This window comes from Microtus ochrogaster, unplaced genomic scaffold (assembly GCF_000317375.1).
Source record: "Microtus ochrogaster isolate Prairie Vole_2 unplaced genomic scaffold, MicOch1.0 UNK24, whole genome shotgun sequence".
NCBI classification, from domain to species: Eukaryota; Metazoa; Chordata; class Mammalia; order Rodentia; family Cricetidae; genus Microtus; species Microtus ochrogaster.
Window position 1 is genome coordinate 3379696 of NW_004949122.1, and position 22610 is coordinate 3402305.

A 22610-nucleotide genomic window follows, 5' to 3' on the forward strand; every position below is an offset into this window, starting at 1 on the left:
GACCAATGGAATCGTATAGAAGACCCAGATTTTAACCCACAAACCTATGAACACCTCATTTTTTGATAAAGGAGCTAAAAGTATACAATGGAAGAAAAAAAATGTTTCTTTTTATAGTATAGTGAAGGCAATAATACCAATGGCTTGTCATTTAAAACTGCAGTTATAGGGCGAACATGTCCTTTCTCCTGTTCTTGTTTATAAAGATGCTTCTCATTTAAAATTCATTAATAGCTCTACAGTTCTTGCTGGAATATGAACTTACCTAGGATCTGTGAGAGAACCGAAAATGTAAAATGTCTCTCATACACACATGCACACATACGTATATACACTCATATATGGCTACATCTGTAATAAAGAGTTAAATATTTTAGGTAAGGATAAATCATATGAATCTTGTCCTAAAGTAAAAATATAACAGTGGACACAACACAAACTTATAGCCAAGTCACAGAAGGTTTGAGTTATGCAAGGTTTATTGCAAATGGGACTTGAGGGCAATACATTTACTGATTCGAGTTTACTAATGCTTCTAAGGTTATAATGATCTATTCATGTCAGAAAACCTGACTTAATGCAAGATGCTGGTGGTATTCTCCTTTAATTCCAGCATTTGGGAGGCAGAGGCAGGCAAATCCCTGAGCTCAAGGCTAGCCGGTAGTCAGACTTTTTTATAGACTGCCAGCTCCTGAATGACATGAAATCTTGGCCTTATGCTTAAGTTTGTTCCCAGTTAGCTCTTATAACTCAATCTGTTTATACCCATCGACTTTCTGCCACTTGGCTCAGCACCTCTCCTCAGAACTGTATATTCAAGTTCCTCTGAATCTTACTGGCAAATCCCCACCTCTCAGAATTTCCCCCAAGTTCCTCTCTCTCCCTGGAAGACCCACCTACCCTCCCCTAGCTACTGACTATTCAGCTCTTTATTAAACCAACCAGAAGGTTCCTTGGACACGTGAGCTCAAACAGAGACAGCTTCGCAGTGTGATGAAATATCCCATAACACCAGCCTGGTCTATAGAGTGAGTTCCAAGACAACCAGGACTATACAGAGAAAACCTGTCTCAAAAAAAAAAAAAATCCAAAGTGAAAATTTGAATAAGACTAGCCTCCATAGACTCACGTGTCTGAGTGCTTGGTCTGTAGGGAGTGTGGCACTGTTAGGAGGTGTGGCCTTGTTGGAGGAACCGTGTCACTGAGGGGCAGGTTTTAAGGTCTTATATGCTCAAGCTATGCCCACTGTGGTTCACAATCTTCTTCTGCTGTCTTTGGATCAAGATGTAGAACTCTCAGCTCCTTCTCTAGCACCATGTCTGCCTGCATGCTGTCATGTTTCCTGCCATGATGATAATGGACTAAACTTTAACTGTTAAGGGAGGCCCAATTAAATGTTGACCTGTGTAAGATTTGCTGTGGCCATGGTGTCTCTTCACAGCAGTAGAAACTGTAACAAAAAGCAAAAAAACAAAACATCCCTCCCAACAAAAACAAAAGCCCCCCAAACAAATCTGACTGGAAATGTCTAATCACTTATATCTTTGCTAACTTTGTCAAATTTTGACCATTTTCATCCTAGCGAACATTTTGTGAGAACTACTATCTCCTATAGTTGCATGCTTTGATGTTGACATTCCTTGAAATCTCTTTATATATGAGGATTCCTAGGTAAATGAAAATGCCAGTTTTGAAAAAATAATTATTAAAAAGGAATAAAACAACCTTTTAGATTTTAGATATAATAAAAGTTGAAATAACTTAAACCTTTAAGGGTTTTTGAGATCATACTAACATAAGACTTCTGTAATAAATGAAAGAAAGCATATAGTTCATATGTGAGCTACTGAACGTTTAGATTTGTAAAGGACCACTGTGAAGGAATCAGGCAGGTGAGGCCCCAGTCCATTCAAAGATTGAAGTCTATTTTGATACTAAAGTACAAATTTATTAAGTACAACTTAAAAAATATTTTGTAAGGCTCACAATCTTTCTTTCTTTTTGGGCTGTTTTTTTGAGATCAGGTTTCTCTGAATAGACCTGGCTGTCCTGAAACTTGCTCTGTGGTCCAGGGTGACCTTAAACTCAGAGATCACCCTGCCTCTGCCTCCCAAGTGATGGGATTAAAGGTGTGCGTCACCACGTCACCACCGCCTGCCTAAACTTCAGTCTTGATAAAGAATTTCTAGGGTTTATTTTTTTTATGAATTTTTAAAAGAAAGGTAATTAAGATGAGTTAATAAACATGTTTAATATACCTAGAATTGTGTTTGTAATTATGCCAAATATAAATGTTGTTTATCTATAGAGACAAGATTGGAGGAGAGTCCAATTTCTTTTTTTTCCCCTTCCTCTTTTGTTTTGGTTTTTCAAGGCAGGCTTTCTCTGTGTAGCTTTGGATGTCCTAGAGTTCACTCTGTAGACCAGAGTGCACCACCACTGCCTGGTATAAATGTAGGTTTTCAAAAATCTTTCTTAATGATCATCTGGATTTTATTAGTATCTGTTGTAATGTTTTTTCATTTGGTTTTGTTAATTTGGGTCTTCTTTGTTTTGATTAGTATGCCCAAAGGCTGACGAATTTCGTATCTATCAAACATTCATTTGAAAATGTATTCTTGCAGCACTTTTAGTCTCCACTATTAATTTCTGCCATGATCTTTAATTCTCACCTACTTGGATTTTACTTCCTCCCCTAAGTTCATGAGGCACATTATTAGGTTATTTGGGATCTTCAGAATTTTTATTTTGTAGTAATGAAAAAGGTTTCATGCATAGTAGACAAATGCTTTACCCTAGGCTCTCCTCAGCTCCTCTTCAGCTTTATTTTCAGGTAGTTTCCTTAAGCTGCCCGGGATTACCTAGCCTTAGTGGTCCTCCTACATCAGGCTCCTAAGCAGCTGGGATGAATTATCAGGCTTGGTTTGAATTCTGATTTTTTTTTTCCAAAATGTAAAGTCATAGTTCTAAGCTTTCTTCTTAGAAATGCTATTATTGGGGCTAGCAAGATGGTTTAGTGGGTAATGGTGCTTTATGCTAAATTGGACCATCTGATTTAGATCACTTGGTGAAAGAAGACACCACATTTTTGCCCAGCTGCCTTAGGCACACTACATAGTTCACACAACCAAAACCCAAAACCCCCTCCCAAAGAAATACCTTTATTTAATTGTTTCTGTTCAGTTGTATTTCCATTTTCTTCTAGTGTTAAAATTCCCTTGTTTTTTTTTTCAGAGATACACTGGTCATATAAGTATACAGTTTAATCTCTATGTATTTTTAATAGTCTCTATTGCTGATTTGTAATCTTATTCCACTATAATACATTATTTTACTTTTTTGTATTTGTGAACACTTGCCTAAAATGTGCTGCTAAGAAGGTAAATTCCACTGTTTTTGGATGGGCTATTATGTAGATATGTTAAGCACATTAAGATCCAGTTTCACTCTGGTTTCTTTCTTTTCTAGATCTGTTCATTAATCTGAGGTACTGATGTCACCCACTATTATAGCCATCTGTTTGTTCAGCAGTATCTTCGAAGATGGGTGCATAAACAGTGAGTGTATATTGCAGTTGTTATACCTTGATAGATTTTTTAAAAAAAAGATTTACTTATTTATTATAAACACAGTATTCTGCCTGCAGGCCATAAGAGGGCACCAGATCTCATTATAGATGGTTGCGAGCCACCATGTGGTTGCTGGGAATTGAACTTAGGACCTTTGGAAGAGCAGCCAGTCCTCTTAACTGCTGAGCCATTTCTCCATCCCCATATCTTGATAGATTTTAGAATAATTTTTATTACCTTTATTTTCTTCTAGTTTGGCTTAAATTCTTCATCAGGTAAAATACAACTACTCCAGCTTGTTATCAGTTTCTACTCATTTGACATTGACTTCCATTCTTTCACTTTTAGTCTGTGTCTTGCTGGTAAGGTTTTATGTTTGGTTTTGCTGGACAACCCACTGGTACAATTTACTTTTAAATTCTGTCTTTTTTGAACATCTTAAGTTTTTATTGGTGAGAGAAAACACCATGACCAAAAGTTTGAGAAGGAAAAGGTTTATTTTACCTGACAGTTTGTACATCTGTCACTGCAGGAAGCCATGGCAGGAACTGTGCTTACGGCTTTTCTCAATTTGCTTCTTTACAGAGGACTACCCTCCCAGGGATGGCTCTAGCCACACTGAACTGGGTCCTCCCCCATCAAATCGCTAATGACAAAAATACCCTACAGTCTTATCTCACAGAGGCGCTTTCTCAGTTTTCTTCCCAAGTGACTTTAACCAAGACAAGGAACTAAGAAAATTTATGTTTAAAGTTATTGGAAGCGATTTACATATTTCTCTAATTTTGTTGCTGTTTTACTCAATGGATGGAATGTTTGTTACTCTCTCTCCATACTAGGAGTTTGCTGGTATGTGAATTTCCATGAGGGTTGTTTTAAGAGGTGTCTGTGTGCACACACATGTGAAGGTGTTCACAGAAACCAGGTTATTTTCTAGACCTAAGCTGCAGTTGGTTGTGGGCCACCAAACAGGGGTACTAGGAAATAAAGGCTGGCTCTCTGCAGACAGCAGTAAGCTAAGCATTCTTAACTGTCTTCAACAACCTAGACATGATTTTTCAGTTCTCCTTTGTTCGTCTGTCCTCTGTGAAATTCATTCCTTGCTGTGTTTTTTTCCATCCTGTGTAGGATTTACATCTCTTCTGCATTGTTGGCTTGGTGGTCATGGATTGCTTTTAGTTTGTGCTTGTCTTGAAATATGTATGTCTTCAACCTTAAGAGATTATGACTGGATATAGAAATCTTGATTGGCAATGACTTTCAAGCTTTGAAATATTAATCCATACTCCCTTGGTTTTTAGGATTTCTGTTGAGGTCTAATGTTATTTTGATAGGTTTGCCTTTGCGAGTAAATCTTCATTTTTTTTCTTGCTGGTTTGGATATTGTTTCTTTGTTCTGTAGTTATGGCATTTTATGTTTTGAAAATATTCTTCTATGATCATGTTTACTTGGGGTTATAAATACTACTTGTACTTCAAGATTCTTTAGATTCAGGAAATTTTTTTGGTACAGTTTCAGTGAGTACTTTTTATGCTTTTCATCTGTCTTTGCATTTCATGGATGTTCAGTTTTAGACCCAGCTTTAGTGATGAGTCTGACATGTCTGTAGATAATACATATATACTTTCTGTTAATGATGGACTCTTACCTGGGTGCCAAGACAGAGTGGCAGACCACTCAAGTCAAAGCTCAGATTCATCTGTTTCAGGTGTCTAAACATAGATCCCCTTCTTGGTTGCCTTGTTGATGTATCTATCTCCCATGTCCTTACCTTTTCTACATTGGCATTTTGGCTACTTAATGACCTTTGAACAAAGGACATGGCCACATCATAAACAATTTAGGTTGTTACTTTGCTTTAGAGTGAGGTCTGGCACCAATGGTAAAAGAAACTTTCACTTTTGTAGGAATACAGAATTTTGGAAATTGCCGAAGGGCTGCTGCTAGGAGCAACGTCACAGGAACTTAGGGAGGAGGAAAGAGGACTTGGCCTTATCATTCTTTATAGGGAAACCTGAACAATTAAAAACTTGTGAACAATTCTCATTTTTTTTTCCTTAAAAAAATAAAACATCTTAGCCTGGTGTGGTGGTAAATGTTTACTCCCAGTATCTGGGAGATCTGTGAGTTTGAGGCTAGTCTGGTCTGAAGTGAGACCCTGTCTCAAAACAAAACCTACTAAAAACACTAACACGAAAGTCTTTGCTGTGTGTGACAAATCATCTGAAAGAACTAACTCTCAAGGGCGCACAGGGAAGGAAAGTCTCCTAAAACCTTGCCCAGGAGCAACAACAGGATGACTCCCACAAGCCTGATTTTGAATAGTTTATTAAAGGAAAGGTGAAGCATCAGTTTCAAATTGTACAAAAGGAAAAAAAAACTTCATATTGCAAATGTACAATTTACAGAATTACTAGCAAAATCAATCAAGGAGACACTGAAAATACAAAAATTTGATTGACTTCAAACTGAACTTGGAAACCCATTGGAGATGAAGCCTTGTTGGTGCATGGTAGTCTGTAATTCTAAATCAGCATGTGTCAATCAAACAGAGGATTAGTCTGTGCTTATTCCAGGGCCCCTCACAGATGGGTCCCTGGCCAGAACCACAGTCAGGCAGGGCTGTGGTGAACAGTCCATTCATCCCTGCCCCCTCAGTTCCAGTGAGCCCACATTTCTAGGAGAGAGCAAGGCCCCAGATCTCTTAACTGGAGCCTAGGACTTGCTGAGACAGTAGGTAAAACATTTTTGGTGATCAAGTTTTCTTTTTTTTTTTCTGTTTTCGTTTTTTTCCTCCAAACTGTACAAATGTTGAGAAAAACCTTGTCTACTAAAAGGATGAACAAAATCATGTTTTGCTTTCCCACACGAAAGATAAATCAGAGTTCACATACTTTTTTAAAACTGCATTTCATTTTTGGTAAAAAGGGAAAGCCTCTTGATTCTGTTGCAGCTACTTTAAAAACCAGCCCAGAAACAGCTGTGGATGGACTGGTTTGGAAATTTGGAGGCTTACATTAAAATCAGGAAAAAATTAAGTGGGCTTTTAAAAACAATAGCAAGTCATAAAAGTAAGCAGACTGTAACTCTAAACCACTGAAGACTGTCCTGAAGATTCAGAATTTCTTTCTCCAAAAGAATTTTTCTTAATATGCACACTTAGCACTGAAATGTAGTTGTATTTCAAGGTAACCCTCCAAGCACAGACTTCTATGCAGCACATACTTCTATGATTGGTAAACAAACTCACAAAATTAGTGGGTTCAGGATATACTCAATGCATGGGAAGAAGACAGCTACATGTCTTCAAATTACTTCTGAATGGCAAAGAAACTTCACGGAAATGGAATTCTGTGTAAGCTGACTTTGGCAGGGCATGAAACAAGTGGTTAGAAACACCAAGACCGATGACTTGAGAACCATTTTTGTTTTACTGAGAATACTTTATTTGCTGGTAGAAGTTGCTAAAAATGCACAGAACAAAGACCAATAGAAAATGCACTGTATTTGAATCTCCCTATTCTATATAAAATGAACGGTGTACAGCATCTGTTGGAAAAATGGCTGCATGGACATTTATTTTATGCCCACTTATAAATAAAAATAAACCTTTTTATTCAAGAGTATATAAAATCTGGGAATTCACATCCATCCATAGAGGGTGTGTGGTTTTTGGCAGAGACGCACGATGTTAGAACTCTATTTTAGTTTGTCCATGCTCTGTTCCATCAATGTTTCTGTTTTATATGGTCAACCAAATCCAGTGAGCTCCAAAAACACTCTTCGGCGATTAGAACGAGCTGCTTACTCATATTTAATAAAAATGGTTAGCTTTTAAAACATAAAAAGGCAAAATGTTAAAACGGTTTTTAAATTGTACAACAGGAAAATAAAGTTAAAAATATTTTTTTACTCAATGCTGAATTTTCATAAAACAGGTGTATAACAGTGTTTATTTTGACAGTTGTTTTAAAAATTTAAAATATCTTCCTCCTTTCAGAAAAGCACACACACATCTGTACTGAGATAAGTCCAACATTAGAGTACAAATGAATTTTTTGGTCAGTCTTTCCGAGGTGACATTCACCAACATTTCCGTGGGTTACTGACATGCTGCTCTGTCACTGCAAAAGGGACCAACCTTTAATCATTTGATTACAAAACAAATCAGATCACATCAAAAGTGTTTCTTCCCCCATACAAGCTATCACAGTATATAGGCCTCTAGCTCTAAATAATAGAGTTCCAGATTTGTAAATTTTCTTCAGACTTCAGAACATAGGCATTCCAAATCCCTAGAAAAAAAAATACAATTATTTTATGTATTCCCAGGGCCAAGGAAGTATAAATAAAAAGCAGTAATGATCTGATATTTACTGAATCATCTTCTATGATAGCTGCAGAATCAAAGAAGTCTGGCCTCAGCTCAGCTCTTTCTCGTCGATTTCTTGATGGGGGCTGAAAAGAGAATCATTTTCTGGTGAAATGAACTATATAACAAAAGCTAATTTTTTATAGTATATTAACATATAGGAACAATTAAGAGTCAAATTTAAACTGGCTTTTATGTAAAAGCATAGATTTAAAAATGCAGTAGTATTTGAATTATCGAAAGAGAAAAAGACTTTCAATGAATACTTTGTTTGTTTGTAGCCATCACTCACTGCTGGCCTGAAGTTTGCTGTTGTAGACCAAGCTGGCTTCATATCAACAGAGTTTTCCCTGCCTCTGCCTATGAGTGCTGCGACTAAAGGCATGTGCTACTACTCCTGTTTTTTTCTTTCAAATTTTTTATCTCTGTGTGATTTGTGCCCAGGAAGCCAGGAGAGGTTGCTGGACCCCCCCTAGTGCTAGAATCACTGGCAGGCGTGAGTCCTCCAATATGAATTATTGGAACTGAACACAGGTCCTCTGGAAGGTGAGCAAGAGTGCCTCTCATGTAGCCATCTCACTGGCCCCAAAACTTAAAATTTTAGTGAAAAAAAAAACCTGTGTACAAAAAAATGTAATTTGGACTTATAACATGGAAAATACCTTTCCTTTGAAGACAGAGTAATTACAAAAATGATGAATTACATGTTGAATGTCAGTGAATTCTCCAAAGTACGTAGATGGAATGCTTTTGGGGAGGGAACAGGGTGAGAAACTTCTATCAAAGTTATACCAAAACTTTTCATGTTGAAAATTAAAAACGTAAGGCAGAATAATATATGCTACAAAATGTCATCTTTGATTTACATGCTGAAGTGCTTACTCCTGGAACTTCAGAATGGGAGTCTATTTAGATACAAGGCCCCCCCCCCCAAGCCAAACTGTATCCGGCTTTATTAAAGACACTTTTCATAAACAATCATGGTTTTCCAGGCAGAACTTGGGCAGACAATCATTAACAGTATAGAAGAACTTTCAAATTCCCTTCAGAAAGCCAGTATTAAACCTGATTCGATGCTCTGAAAAGGGGGAGGAGCTCAGAGTGAGGGCTGACATTTCACATTGAGGATGTTTTTCAATTTTTCACAAGCTGACCCTGACTTTCAGGAAATGAAATGAAAATGGCAGAATTATTAATCTGAAGATCCACAATCTTCTATAAAAGGAACTGCTGAGCTTTTGAGGACATTCAATAATATCATTGCAAAGTCCAGATTGCCCAACAGACTGAAAAAACCAATTTTGGGGATCAGGTTCCAAAAGGTCTCTGGTCTTAAGGGAGTTAAGTCTATGTTGATGGTATAGGGGGAGAAAGATATAAAAATAAATTTACTTTTCCCACACAAGGCATGTTGTGCCATGGTGGCCACATATGTCAATACTAGGACGTCTCTCCTGGGAGCCAAGAGGAGTCTTTTAAAATTATCAGGGAAAGATGTTTTCCATCATGAACCATCATCCATCCAGCTTGGCAGACATTGCTAGTGACACATGTTCCTTGCCCCCCCCCCCCCCCGATGGAGAAGGGTCATCTGTCTATGTGTTACTTTCATTGGTTAATAAAAAAACTGCCTTGGCCCTTTAATAGGACAGAAAATTAGGCAGAGTAGACTGAACAGAATGCTGGAAGAAAGAAGCTGAGTCAACCAGATGCCATGCCTCTCCTTTCCAGGCAGACGCCATAGCTCTCCTCTCCGAGATGGATGCAGGTTAAGATCCTTCCTGGTAAGACACCACCTCGTGGTGCTACACAGATTAATAGAAATGGGTTAATCAAGATGTGAGAGTTAGCCAATAAGAGGCTGAAACTAATGTGGCCAGGCCAGGTAGTGTTTAAAAGGATACAGTTTGTGTGTTGTTATTTTGGGTATAAAGTTAGCCGTGCGGGAGCTGGGCGGGAATGCAGCCCGCCACTCCTTCTACACCCCCCAAAACAATGAAGTGTTCTCTGTGTTAACAATATAGCTTTAAAAAAAAAAGTAAAACAAAATTCTGCATTTTTATAAAACCTGACAAAAAAATAGTATTTCAAACTGTAACGTCACCAGAAGTACACAGTTATAAAACACACACACATTTCACTTGGTGTCTACAGCACCTTCAGCTTTTTGAGCCTGGTCTTAGATATAAGGTTTTTAAAACGGGTTTAATGTAGTAAGAAACTGCAGCAAGACAGATGAAAGCTTCAAGTCGAATGACTGGAGTCTTTGGGGCAACCTTCCAGGAAGGACCATGAAAGACAGTGGGGTCCTTCTCTCCTTCTACCATGGGAGTCGTGGGGATCAAGCGTAGCAGGAAGCAGATTTAGCTGCTGAGCCATCTTGCCAGCCCATAAAGACACTAGAAAAAGCCAGCCAACTAATGCAAAGGAGTGCTCAAAAAATCCACTCTGCTTCACTTGACTCCTGGCAGTTTAAGCCACTCAAGACTGGTATGTGTTATGGCAGCTGGCGGCCAACACCGGGAAATCAGCATAATGAACATTAATATTCATCTACCAGCCGCCTAGGGTTGACAACCGCCAAATATTTAGTCAGGCTTATTTCACCAAATCTATTAGCTCTTTTTCCTTCATGTCATTTCAGCCATTACTACATTTTAATGTCACCTATTACCAATGACAATTTTGTTTTTTACTTGCTTTTGGTATTGGAGGTTAAACCAAGGGTCCGTGGGCATGCTACACATATAGCACTGACCACAGTCCCAGTGGTTTATATTTTGAGGCAGGATCTTAGTATGTAGTTCAGGCTGGCCTTAAACTTATAATCCTCTTGTCTCAAATTCCAATCTCTTCCTGGGTGCTGAAGGTAGGTACCAACATGTTGCGCCACGAAATAAAACTGTAATAACCACATGCTTCAAGTGTTACCATTCATGAAAAACTTTCTTTGTATCTCTTTTAGCTGGTCTAATTAATCTTATCTCAAAGATGTTCTTTGTAAACTGAGAATACAAGTTCCACATTCTATATTTGAGTGTCACATGTTGGAACACAGTATATACTATCAGGTTCCAATTTAAAATACAACATGCCAAATATATATGCTGTGCCAAAAGATCTTTTTGAAAGAAAAAAAAACCCTAGGTTTTTTTGGCTAGAACCCAAAATGATTGCTTAAAAGCAGCCCTGAGAACCACATAAGCTCATCTTGACGCCCACTGATGGCCATCAGGCCTCCTCAAGGTCCTCTCCTACAGCAAGAATATAATTTTTAACTCCAATGCCCTTATATACTGTACAAAAACAAACCCCCCAAAACAAACGAAAATTTCAGTAATTTCTTTACCAAATCAATAACCATGGTGTCTTCAAATTCTTCATTCATGTCTTCTAACTGACTCCGTGATGACATCATCACATCTTCAAAGATGGGCTCAGCGTCTTCCTCCATTAGACCCCGACTGGTAAAAACAAAAAGGTGGTCAGAAAGCTGTTGAGACTTGCCCAGCCTGGAGCAGCTTTCTAATTGTGACTTATAGACTATACTGTAGCACTGAACTCAAAGAAAATTAGGATTATTCTTAACAAAAGAATAATTCCTTTGGTTCAAATTTCCATTCAACTTAACAGAAAGTAAAATTAACTTTAAAAAGAAAATACATAATCATAATGAAGTATCTAAGCTGTGTTATCAACTCCCTCTAAGTTCTGTTCAATCATATCTCAATTTTACTGATAAGGAATCCAAGCCACAGGTGTTTCAGAGCTTGGCTGTGTTATAAATCTGGAGAGCGGCAGCACTAGGATCTGAGTGCAGAAAGCTTCAAGTGCTCTGCCCTCTACTGTCATGCTGTGCTGTAGAATATCAGAACCCATTTCTACTAAGAAGCAGAGACACCCAAACGACCAGGACCATGCAGCTGCTGTGTCCTCGTGATGCTCAAATTGACACTTACACAGCATGCCTTACTCCAGCTCTCACTTTCATGTAGTTCATTCCTGTTCTGTCCTTTCGATTCAAGTCTTCTAACTTCGGCTGGCCTAACCATGAGATCTGCATCTGGGGACTGAAAGAATACTATATTTAATTTGTGCAACAGATAATGTATACAGGGAATTAGCTTCATACTAATTAAGCTACAGTTGGCTGGCTAAATCTTCATGTAAGGGACTTAGATTTATTCCATTGCTTTGCAAATAACAAAGTCAACTGCTTCCAAATATCTCTAAGTGTCCACACTTAGAGGCTGGGGAGCTATTAATCCTTAGACTATGTGTTAGCTTCATGCCCATAACTTTTGCCAAATAAGGGCATTCTCAGACTTGTTTCAAGCTACTATATACCATTCACATGTGTACATAGTTAGGCAGCAAGCTCCTAAGGAACACACATAATGAGTTGAAAACTCTGTAGCATTAAAAAAAGGATATAATGCTGGGCCGTGGTGACATAAGCCTTTAATCCCAGTACTTAGGCGGCAGAGACAAGTGGGTCTCTGTGAGTTCGAGGCCAGCCTGGTCTACAGAGTGAGTTCCAGGACAGGGTCCAGAGCTACAGAGAAACCCTGTCTTAAATAACCAAAACCAACCAACCAAACAAACAAAAAAGCTGTAACACATCTCTTCTTAGTACTTAGAAGTCCTTATGACACATAGTTCCTTAATGCTATGGAGTGAAATCTTCACCTATATTAGAATATTTAAAAGAACATGAGAAATGGCATTACTTCCACCCCACTTTAGAGTTAGTAAATTTTAGTTGTTCTGCAGATAAAAACCTGTCTCATGAAATTCTAAGTATCTGTTTTTGTATCCTTTGGGCGTCACCACTGTGATAAGAAAGACCTATGGATGGGGCAGGGAACAGAAGACAGTCCATGGCCAATGGGACTGATAAATGGTAAAGTCAGGATAGCAAGGCAGGTTGCTTCAGGAAGAGCTCCCATGAAGGAAGGACAGTAGGCATACTTGCATCCTTATCTATGCAAGGCTGGACGTAGGCAAAGCTCTTGATGCCTAACAATGTAAACAGGCTCAGCTATTCAATTATTGGCAGAAATTATCCTTTCAGGTTTTTGAAAGAAGGTTCTTTGGTGTCAAGTTGCCTTATGAAAACCCAGGATCTAAAATACTTCTAAAATTGTCTCTATTTTCAACATATTAATTTCACAGGAATTTTCTCTTACCCATCAGTGCAATTCACATCAGTATCCCATGTACAGAAATACAAGTAAAGAACAAAGGCAACACAGAGCTTTTGTTTCTCTTTTGAGACAAAGTCTCATCATGCAGTGCCAAGCTGGTTCCAAACTCACTGTGTACTCAGGTTAGTTCTGAGCTCCTGCCTCTACCAAGTACTGGGATTATGGGAGTATGCCAGCATGACTAGCTTTAAATTAAAATCATCAAATGGATGATAAAGGTGGCACAATCTGAGGTTCCATCACAGACAGCCTAAGAAAGCTCTTACAGGCTCCTGTCAAGGAAATAACACACATTAAAGAAACAGATGTACCCAGTGCATGCATAAGCAAAATGAGTGCACTTGGTGAGACGCTGTTCATTCAAAGGTCTGTGAACTTTTCTTTGAGGAAAATATAATTATTAAAGAACTAAGGGCAAAAACATACTTTTAGTAGCAACACATGGAACAAGGCAAGATCTTTCGACCACATATACAGAAAATGTTATTTAATAGCACTAACTGACATTAAAGTTTCTTCAAAAGCTCTCAAAGGTTTAAAATTTTTTCTATTCTAACATATTCCTGCAGTTTTAGTCGGTGAAGAAATGCTTGTCCCATTATATCAAAACAAGTGTGAACTCTGAGGAAAGGATGTCCACAGCACTGCCGGCAGACTTTTATATAGTTTGTCTCCATTTGTAGCTTCACTTCTGCAAGATCTCCCTAGCGATGTGCTCAGTTTTTCTTAGTTTTACTTTAACAGAAGTTTTATGCCAAGAAAATGAATTTCTAGTACTTACTTGTGTAAAAAGTCTGGTTCAGAACCATGTTCAGTCTCAGGTTCCTGGATCTGTTCTCCCATGGGGCGGCTGTTCTCTCTAAGCACAGTGGAGGTGAGCTGTGGGGTTGGCAGGGCTCCAGGAGTCTGAATCATGGTATCAGTCCTATTTAGCCACGTGTTATCCATACTTTCATCTGCAAAATTTCAATTAAAGTCTCAAAATATCAGAGATAGAGCAAACTCTGGTGGTAGTTATAACACTTGAAAAGCGTGACTCTACAGTTAGACCACCTAGTTTATTTCATTTTGTTGTTTTGTGTTTTAAATAGTCTCATGTAGCACAGGCTGGCTTCAAATTCACCATGAAATAAGGACCTTGAACTCCCCATCCTCCTGCACCATATCCAAGTACTGGGAATACAGACATGTGCTAACACGCCCAGCTTATGTTTCAGTTTTTGTGGTATCTTCTTTCTGAAACAGGTTTCATGTAACTTAGACTGGACTTGAACTCCAGATCTTCCTGCTTTAGCGTCCCACGTGTTGGAATTATAGCCTGAGCTATCACGCCCAATGCCTGGCTGGAGCAGGAGTTTACATTCCAGTCCCACAACCCTCTCCTTTGACTTTGTATTATGTTAATGGATTCTTACAAAGTTTGGTTTTCTCATACCTAAAATGAGGATACTAGTACTTAGAAACTACAGGGATTAAATGAGGTTATTAGTTTATCATAGGCATCAAATACCATACTGCCTCCTGTCTCCTTATCTCTGAGGATTTATTTACCCTAGAGGGGAAGAGTAATGTTAACCAGGGCCCTCAGCAACCTTCTTTTGCTTTTGTACCAACTGCCTGAGCCTACAAGGTGTCCCAGGTGGCAGCACTTAAGACTGGCTTCTACAGAGAAATCAGCAAATGCTGTTAATACCAGTAGACAATGAGCACCGGAGAAGCTGCTCCTTCTTCCAGGCTGTACGCGTGGAGAAAGAAAAGCCCATAGTTTTCATGTTTTTAAGTCTCTCTGGGGAACCTGACTATCCAGTTTTTAATTACACTTGCATTTAACTGAGGAAATATAATCAATCCTGCTTACTCGAAACTAAATTATGTACTGTCTTACACTAGCAAGTGAGGTGTCATGTTCCTCCCTCCTGAGGCTGCTTTGCAGACTGGAGCTGACAGACATCATTTGCATACCTAAGCCATCCTGATAAAATAATGCAGAAAGCATTAGTCCCGTTTTTTTTTTTTTTTTTGTGAAAGTGCCCACCGAAGACTGAATTACCCTCAGGAGCTTGCTCTCCTTGAAACCATCTCCTAACCTTTAGAGACTCTCCAGTGAGAGGAGCTCTAACAGTGAAAATCTTCATCTCAGCTCAGAATAGATGAAATGGCCATCCAGGGGCTCAGCTCACAACCTATGTTGACAATCTCGAACCTTCACATCCACATAGCCAAGTTTTCTTTTACCATTTAACAATTACCAAAGTGGCTACCCAGTCCACATGTAGATAGTCTTAAAAACGATAGTTTGACTGTGTATTAGTGAGTTATATGTGGGAATTTAACTTCTTAAATTCAAAATATAAAGCTCAATAGAAACAATAAAAAAAAGATTCTTAAATTCTGTAAGGGTTAGTTCTTTATAAAATATGGATAACAGTGTGGAAACAAGTTGATTAATACAACATTTGCAAATGATAAAATACATAAAAAACATGTAAGAATTTAGTACATGTTACCTAATAAGACAATAGTTGAGCCAGATAGTGGTGGCGCATGCCCTTAATCCCAGCACATGGGAAGCAGAGACAGGTCAAGGCTAGCCTGGTCTACAAAGAGTCCAAAACCCTGTCTCAAAAAAACAAAGATTATAGTAGAGAAAAGCATGTTGTAGACATGGAGAGCCTTGACAGAGGGTGTTGTAAAAGGTATTTTCAAAGTAAAGCAACCAGAATCGTTCTTTGGAGAAAAGTCCAGGTTCTTCAAGTATAAAGACAGGATTTAAGATACATATATTTAACTAAAAGTATCAAAGCTGAAATGTGAAAGGACATCTCAAAGGATGCTAAGACTTTGTTAGACTCAATATTAATAATGTTCATTAGTCTTCTGACTGGTATTACTGTGAAATCTTGGGAACATCCTGAACATAGCCAACATTTACCTGATGCTACTCACAGGCCAAGTACAGTACTCAGTAACAGTGCATACTATGTTTACTTGTATATTCATAGTAACTGAGAGGCAAAGTACTCTAGATACTTGATATCTTTCATTCAATTAATTATTAAAACTCAGAGAGGGCTAAATAACATGTTCAAAACAAAAGCCAGGTTTGAAATAGGAAACTGATTTTAAAGTTTGTGCTTTATCAATAGTCAATACTTCTCCAATAAGGAAAGGCATTAAAACTAAGCGTGCCACTGAGTTTGGCAAACCTGTGGCATCACTGTTCTTTGGGGAGCAGGGGTGCGGTGCTGGTAACTGAAGAGAAGTTATGAGATCTCATCAGGAGAAGCATGGGGAAGGCAGCAGCAGCTACTTGGAAAATGAGCACGTTTACTTTGAAGCACCCCTCAATCAACTTCACAGAAATATTTAACAGTGCAATTTTTAGTCTTTTTTTTTAAAATATGAGAATACCAATTACTCAGATTTTCATGATAATTCGAGTCCCTATTCCCTACAGTCTAAGAAGGTATACTATCAATCAGGGTTGGCCATCACTGTTTTATGGTATAAAGATAAATTACTTAGGCAATGACAGAACTGTAAAGGTAGTCTAGTATGTTTAATTTGTTGCAGAGGTATATTCTCAAATTACCAACAGTCCTCTATGAATATGATGAAGGGGAGAATGCACTCATGTAGATCAGGCTGGCCTCTAGCTTGTTAGATAGCTGAGGATGACCTGAACTCCATCTCCTCTCAAATGCTGGGATTGCAATCATATACCACCACATCCAGCTTGTTACATAGCTGAGGATGACCTGAACTCCATCTTTTCTCAAATGCTGGGGTTGCAATCATACACCACCACATCCAGCTTGAGGTCATTTTATTTCTTAAACTTGATTTTGCATATTTTAAGAAGTATTTTAATATTAATACTCTTATTTTAAAATGTAATGTGTTAAGAGTCATATAGTTAGAGATCAACTTTATAGGTGTGTATAATTGCTTTGTCCTTTTCTCTGTCTTCTGTGTTCTCTGTTCCATCACGTTTCTTTTCTGCCTCACTCTGTCCTTGGATATTTCAGTTGGTAGCAAATACATAATGACATCATGTGCCTTATAGCATCTTGTTTCAATAAATCACTTGTTACTTATTTTCTGTAAGCCAGGCAAAGTAAGTAACTTGCCTCAGAATGTAGACCAGAACTTACCTTCTACTCGCTTTCTGTGCAGTGGGGGTCTTCCTTTTTTACTTCTTACTGAGGAAGTTTTACTGCTGCTACTTCCACTGTTAACAGACATTCTATCATCTTCACCCCCAGTGACTAATGAATTTCTATAGGAAATGAGTGGAAGCCACACATCCTCCCTCCTTTCCATCATCTGCTCAGTGAGGAATTTCTCGAGATACGAATGACTGCAAACATACAAAGAACACCAGTGACTTTCATGTCAGCACTTACGTATCCACAGTTGTGTTTCACATTCCTGCAGTCCGTTGAAAGGGAAGTATATGCCAGTGAGGGTGCATGTGTGAGTGAGTGTGTGTATACACATGGCATTTTCCTCTATTTTCCTTTTCTAGTTTGCCTCAAAAGATTCCAAGTTTCTTTAAAGGTATTCAAATGAGGGCAGGGCAGGATTTCAGAAAAATTAAGAGTGAGGAATCTGGCATATCCTTTCCCTAGCTTAACAACCTTTTAACTGGGAAAAATTTCAAGGCAATAATTTAACATCTGCAAATTGTCCTAAGATGATATGACAAACAAAAATATTGATCCAAAGAAGTCTAGTAAGTCTTGGTAAGAAGAGCATTGGTAAGTCTTTGAGCCATACCTTGCTGTCTTTGCATTTACCAATTAGTATGGCTTTGTATTGTGGAAACTGCTCTAGGAAGGTGGGCTGTTTAACTGGACCAGGCAAAGATGGCTCCCAAACTATATTTGGGTCTGGAGGTAGGCCTGTGAGTGTAGAGATGACAACAGATGAAGAAAAGCATGGGAGAGGAAAGAAGTGCCTTTACCAGTTAAAAGGGACTCATGAGGAAAGTGGGTTCAAAGGCCCACCCACCACCAGCTTTATTCTGCCTGCTTCTGGTCATGCAGCAGCTGCAATGTAGCAGTCTGTTACATTACAGCAGAACAGATTCTTGCACTACACATAGAGCCAAAGAAAGATGGCCACACGCCCAAGTCAAGCTATAAAAGCAAAAACAACATAAACAGCTAAGACAGCATGTTTCCTAATCTTACAGACACATTCTCTAAAGAGAACACCCAGGACATAGAATTAAGAGAAAAATCATAAAATTTATTAAAGAACTCAAGGAACTTAAAGGAGACACAATGCATGAAACTCTGGACTTGATCCCCAAGACTGAATAAATAGCACAGTAGCACAGGCCTGTAATAACGACACCCAAGAGGTAAAGACAGGAGGATCAGATGGTTCCTTGGCTACAAAGAGTTTGAGGCTAGTTGGGAATATAGGAGATCCACCGAGGGGGGGAGGGGGGAAGGGGAGGGGAGAGAGAGAGGTGTATGGTTTCTCAGATTTTTCTGCCTCCAGGGAAGTGTGCCCAAGAACTCTTAGTCATTAGACAACTGATGGAACTGGGGACAGGCAATTTCTGTTGTCAGAAATGCAAAATTAAAACAAGGAACTCAGAAGCAGAAATAGGGTGCAGGAGTTCAAAGCTGGGAGAATAACTGGGCAAAGATTTGGGACCCCATGAAGAGCATGGTGAACACAGGGCACCCTGATGGGAGCAACAAACTCAAAGCAGCACAGGCTGTGGGGGCGACAGCAGAAGAGGAGGAAGGGAGTCTGAAGCTGAGGGGATTCCTAACTTATGCTTCCCACCATGGACACAGCAGCAGGAAGCCTCACATATGACAGACCTTTGTGAGAACGCTCTGCTGCAGATTAACAGAACTAAGGTAAACACAGTAATTGGGACCTCACCATTGGGAAAGAAACACTGAGACTACAACACTTTCTTACTGAAGCGCGAGAGACCAGCTCTCAAGGGTACACCCTGGGTTAGAGGGGAAAGTGCACAGTGTAGCGAAACTGAACTTAAAGAAGTTTTTCTGTCTGAGAGTAGGGAATAAATTCATACACGTGCTGTTTGAGTCATGCTCTTTATTCTTCCTGTCTACATTTCTGTTATAGGTCTATCTCTACAGTTTCAATTCTATTCAAGTAACAATGCCTACTAGTTTTTAATTCCATCCTAGTTCTAATTATTTCTTTCTTTTCTGTTTTACACACACACACACACACACACACACACACACACACACACACACACGTAAAACAGTGGGTTTTTGACAATAATAAAAAAGTTACAAAGCTACCTCTTATGGTCATAGTGCATTCCTTGAGAAAATGATAAGGGGCAGCCATTTATAAGAGTAATGTTAGGTTTCAAGGTTTCTGGTGTAAGACTGCGACCAGAGGCCAGGGGCACAGTGCCTGGTCAGAGAAGCTACAGAGAGATCTGTACAGAGAGTCAGGTCTTTATCAGCAGACTTAAGCAAGCAAAGACTTGGTATAGTCTCTTAGGTTGCTTTGTGTTAATAACCTTGGTTAGACATCTGTGACTTTATCCTTATGCTTATCTGTAAAGATTTTAGCTTATGATCTGTTTATAGAAACATTCAGTCTAGTTTGAACTTACTCTGAGGTAAAAATGAGCTAATTGTATATAGTTTGTCTTAGACTGGGGAGAAATTGTTGTTTTCTTGTGTTAGTCTGAGTAAAATGAACAAAGCCAGGCTTTTAAGTATCTTACAGTCCTTATGGGACAATACATCTAGTTATGAAACATATTCTAATATATTTTTTATATATCAAAATTATACAGCTTAATGAGAAGTCATCTTCCTGTCCATCCATGGATATATGTGCCCATAAGACTGATATGTAATCATGAGATTACATATACACATCACTTGAGATTACACACTATAATACAGGTATTGGTGAGACACCATAGTTGCTCTGGCATATATAAAATTACAAACAGGAGCAATAGTTTCTAGAGTCAGTGGTCCTGTTAGCTTTGCCTGAACAGGATTCTCCTTCATCAGAGAATTATTCTTCTGGTGAGTTGACATCTAAACACTAGTTGTCACCTGCTGTATACTCCCATGGTCTTTGACACCTTCTATTTCATTTATTGCTCATTATGACTAAACAGAAATTCAGGTAATAAAAGAATCAATCAAAGAAGAGAGCAGAAACCATCAGCAAAAGACAAGACCGAAGAGAAGACTGTATCCTCAGGATGGAGGAAGGTCATGACAGTAATACATGCAGACATGTATGAGAAAAACACCTAATGAACACGACCAAATCATCCAAGAAATGGGAAACACAGTCAAGAAAATGACCTTAAGAACTCATGAGGTAGGAGAGGGGCTGAGATGTAAAAGCTTTTGTAATCTACTTATTGAAACTTGGTCAAGAATTACCAATACCTTAAGAAAGAACAGACATCCAAATGCAAGAAACATTTAGAATTCTAAATACATATGACAAACTAGAATCATGACATGGCATAAAAAGATACAAAAAGCAAAGCAACAACATTAAAGTTGTAAGGGAAAAACAGCGATTCACATACATAGAAACACCAGAATAATACCAGATCTTTCATCAGTAACCATAATAGCCAGGAAACCACAAAATTATACATTTCAAATCCTGAAAGTAAATAACTACAAACAAGATCACCACATCTTGTAAAATTATCACTTAAAATTTATGGATAGAGCAGATGGAGATGGCTCAGTGGGCTAAAAATGCTGAACAATTAAGAGTACAATTCATTTATGAAAGAAGAGAACCAACTATTTCAGGTTGCTCTCTAACCTCCATATACACTTTGGCATTTGCATGTGTAAATGTGTATACATACATGTTCATGTGTAGAAACACACAAAATAAGTATGGAAAAATAAGACTATTTCTTGAGAAGTCCAAACTAAGAAAATTCATAACTACCAAGCCTGAAATCCAGAACATCCTAAGAGGAATATTATCCACAGAGAAAGAAGAACATTTTATCCAAGATAACACAGGCAGTAAGGAACACATTCCATAAGACATGGATGCAGGAAAGCAGACACAGCAAACCTCATACATGCAAAAGGACCTACAACAAACAAAACAAAACCCACTGAAAGAATAGGCTGTATATTAGCAGACCAAAGGGCTACTCTGACAGAGATAGCTTAGTATTGGCCCAAAAATAGGCATATAGACCGATAGGACACAGTAGAGAACCCAGAAACAAAATATATAACTAAGCCTCCTTAATTTTTGGCAGAGAAGTAAAAAACACACACTGAAAAAGACAGCCTGTCCAACAACTGGTCATTGCAAAACTGAGTATCTGCCTCCTCAAGAACAAAACCAGATCTGTTTCTCTAGCCCTGAACAAAATCCAATTTTATCTGGATCAAAAACCTCAATTTCTGAATGACAAAGAAGACAGTAAAAGAAAATATCAATTCTTAAGTTTTACCCACCTATATAGTAATATAGCAACAAATACAGCAAAAACATTAAAAAGGAAACTAAAGTCCTATTTTTAAAAAAAATTTATGGGTGTTTTGACTGCCTATATATCTATACAACACATACATACAGTGCTGGGGGTGAGGGTGCCCAATCCCTGGCACTAGGATTATGAAGGCTGTCAGCACCATGTAGGTGTCAAGAATCAAACCTGGGTCTTCTGAAAAAGCAGCCTTACTCTAAACTACTCAGCCACATCTCCAGCTCAATTAAGCAAGCAGTTGAAATAATTAAATGCGAAACCCGACTCACCAAAACTAAGGGTGCAACAAGCACAGCACTTAGTTTATAGCAAACAACATTTACATCACAAAAGCAGCCATAGCTCAAGCTATTACAGCATCTCAGCAAGCTAGAAAAAAAGAATCCAACTAGACTTAAATTAGGGCAGGGAAAAACAATAAAGACTAGAGTAGACAACAGATACAACAGTACACATCTGTAAACCTAACACTCAGGGGCTGAGGGAGGAGGATTATCATAGGTTCAAGATTGGCATATTGTTACCCAGAACTGTCTGGGTAACAATATGTAAGACCCAGTCTCAAAAGACCAAACCAGAAAACAAACAAAGCAAGTGACAAAAAAACCAAGATAGAAAGAGAGAGAGAGAGAGAGAACACTTAGAGACCATGAGGAGATATTACTAAAGAAATAAAGAACAAATGACTGTACAATGATAGATTTGATAGCCTATAAAACAAATGGGCAAATACCTGGACATACAGGCTTCACCAAGATAGACCCTGAAGAAACAGAAAATTGGAACTGCCCAATAGTGAAAAGGGAATCAATCAGTAAAAGAAAGTCTTAAGTCAAAGAAAAGCCAATCATCAGATAATTTTACTGCTGAGTTCTACTAAGAATTTAAAGAATCAGATACTTGTTATTCCAATCACAATCTATCTGGATATCAAGTCAGACAAAGACAC

General features: G+C 38.4%; 1 protein-coding gene across 2 annotated transcripts in view; it reads right to left on the minus strand.

Moving 5' to 3' along the window:
* Positions 1–5881: 5881 nt before the first annotated feature.
* Positions 5882–22610, minus strand: part of Stag1 (stromal antigen 1) — a 335960-nt gene continuing 319231 nt past the window's right edge. The window contains exons 29-34 of one of the 2 annotated variants that reach the window (XM_005367800.3): positions 17304–17509; positions 13931–14105; positions 11902–12012; positions 11292–11406; positions 7948–8028; positions 5882–7865 (exon numbers count right to left, since the gene is read on the minus strand). In XM_005367800.3, coding sequence (XP_005367857.1) covers positions 7842–7865; positions 7948–8028; positions 11292–11406; positions 11902–12012; positions 13931–14105; positions 17304–17509 — 712 coding nt within the window. In that variant the 3' untranslated portion in view covers positions 5882–7841. The remainder of the gene's footprint in view (positions 7866–7947; positions 8029–11291; positions 11407–11901; positions 12013–13930; positions 14106–17303; positions 17510–22610) is intronic. The other variant, XM_026789595.1, reaches the window with a different exon arrangement.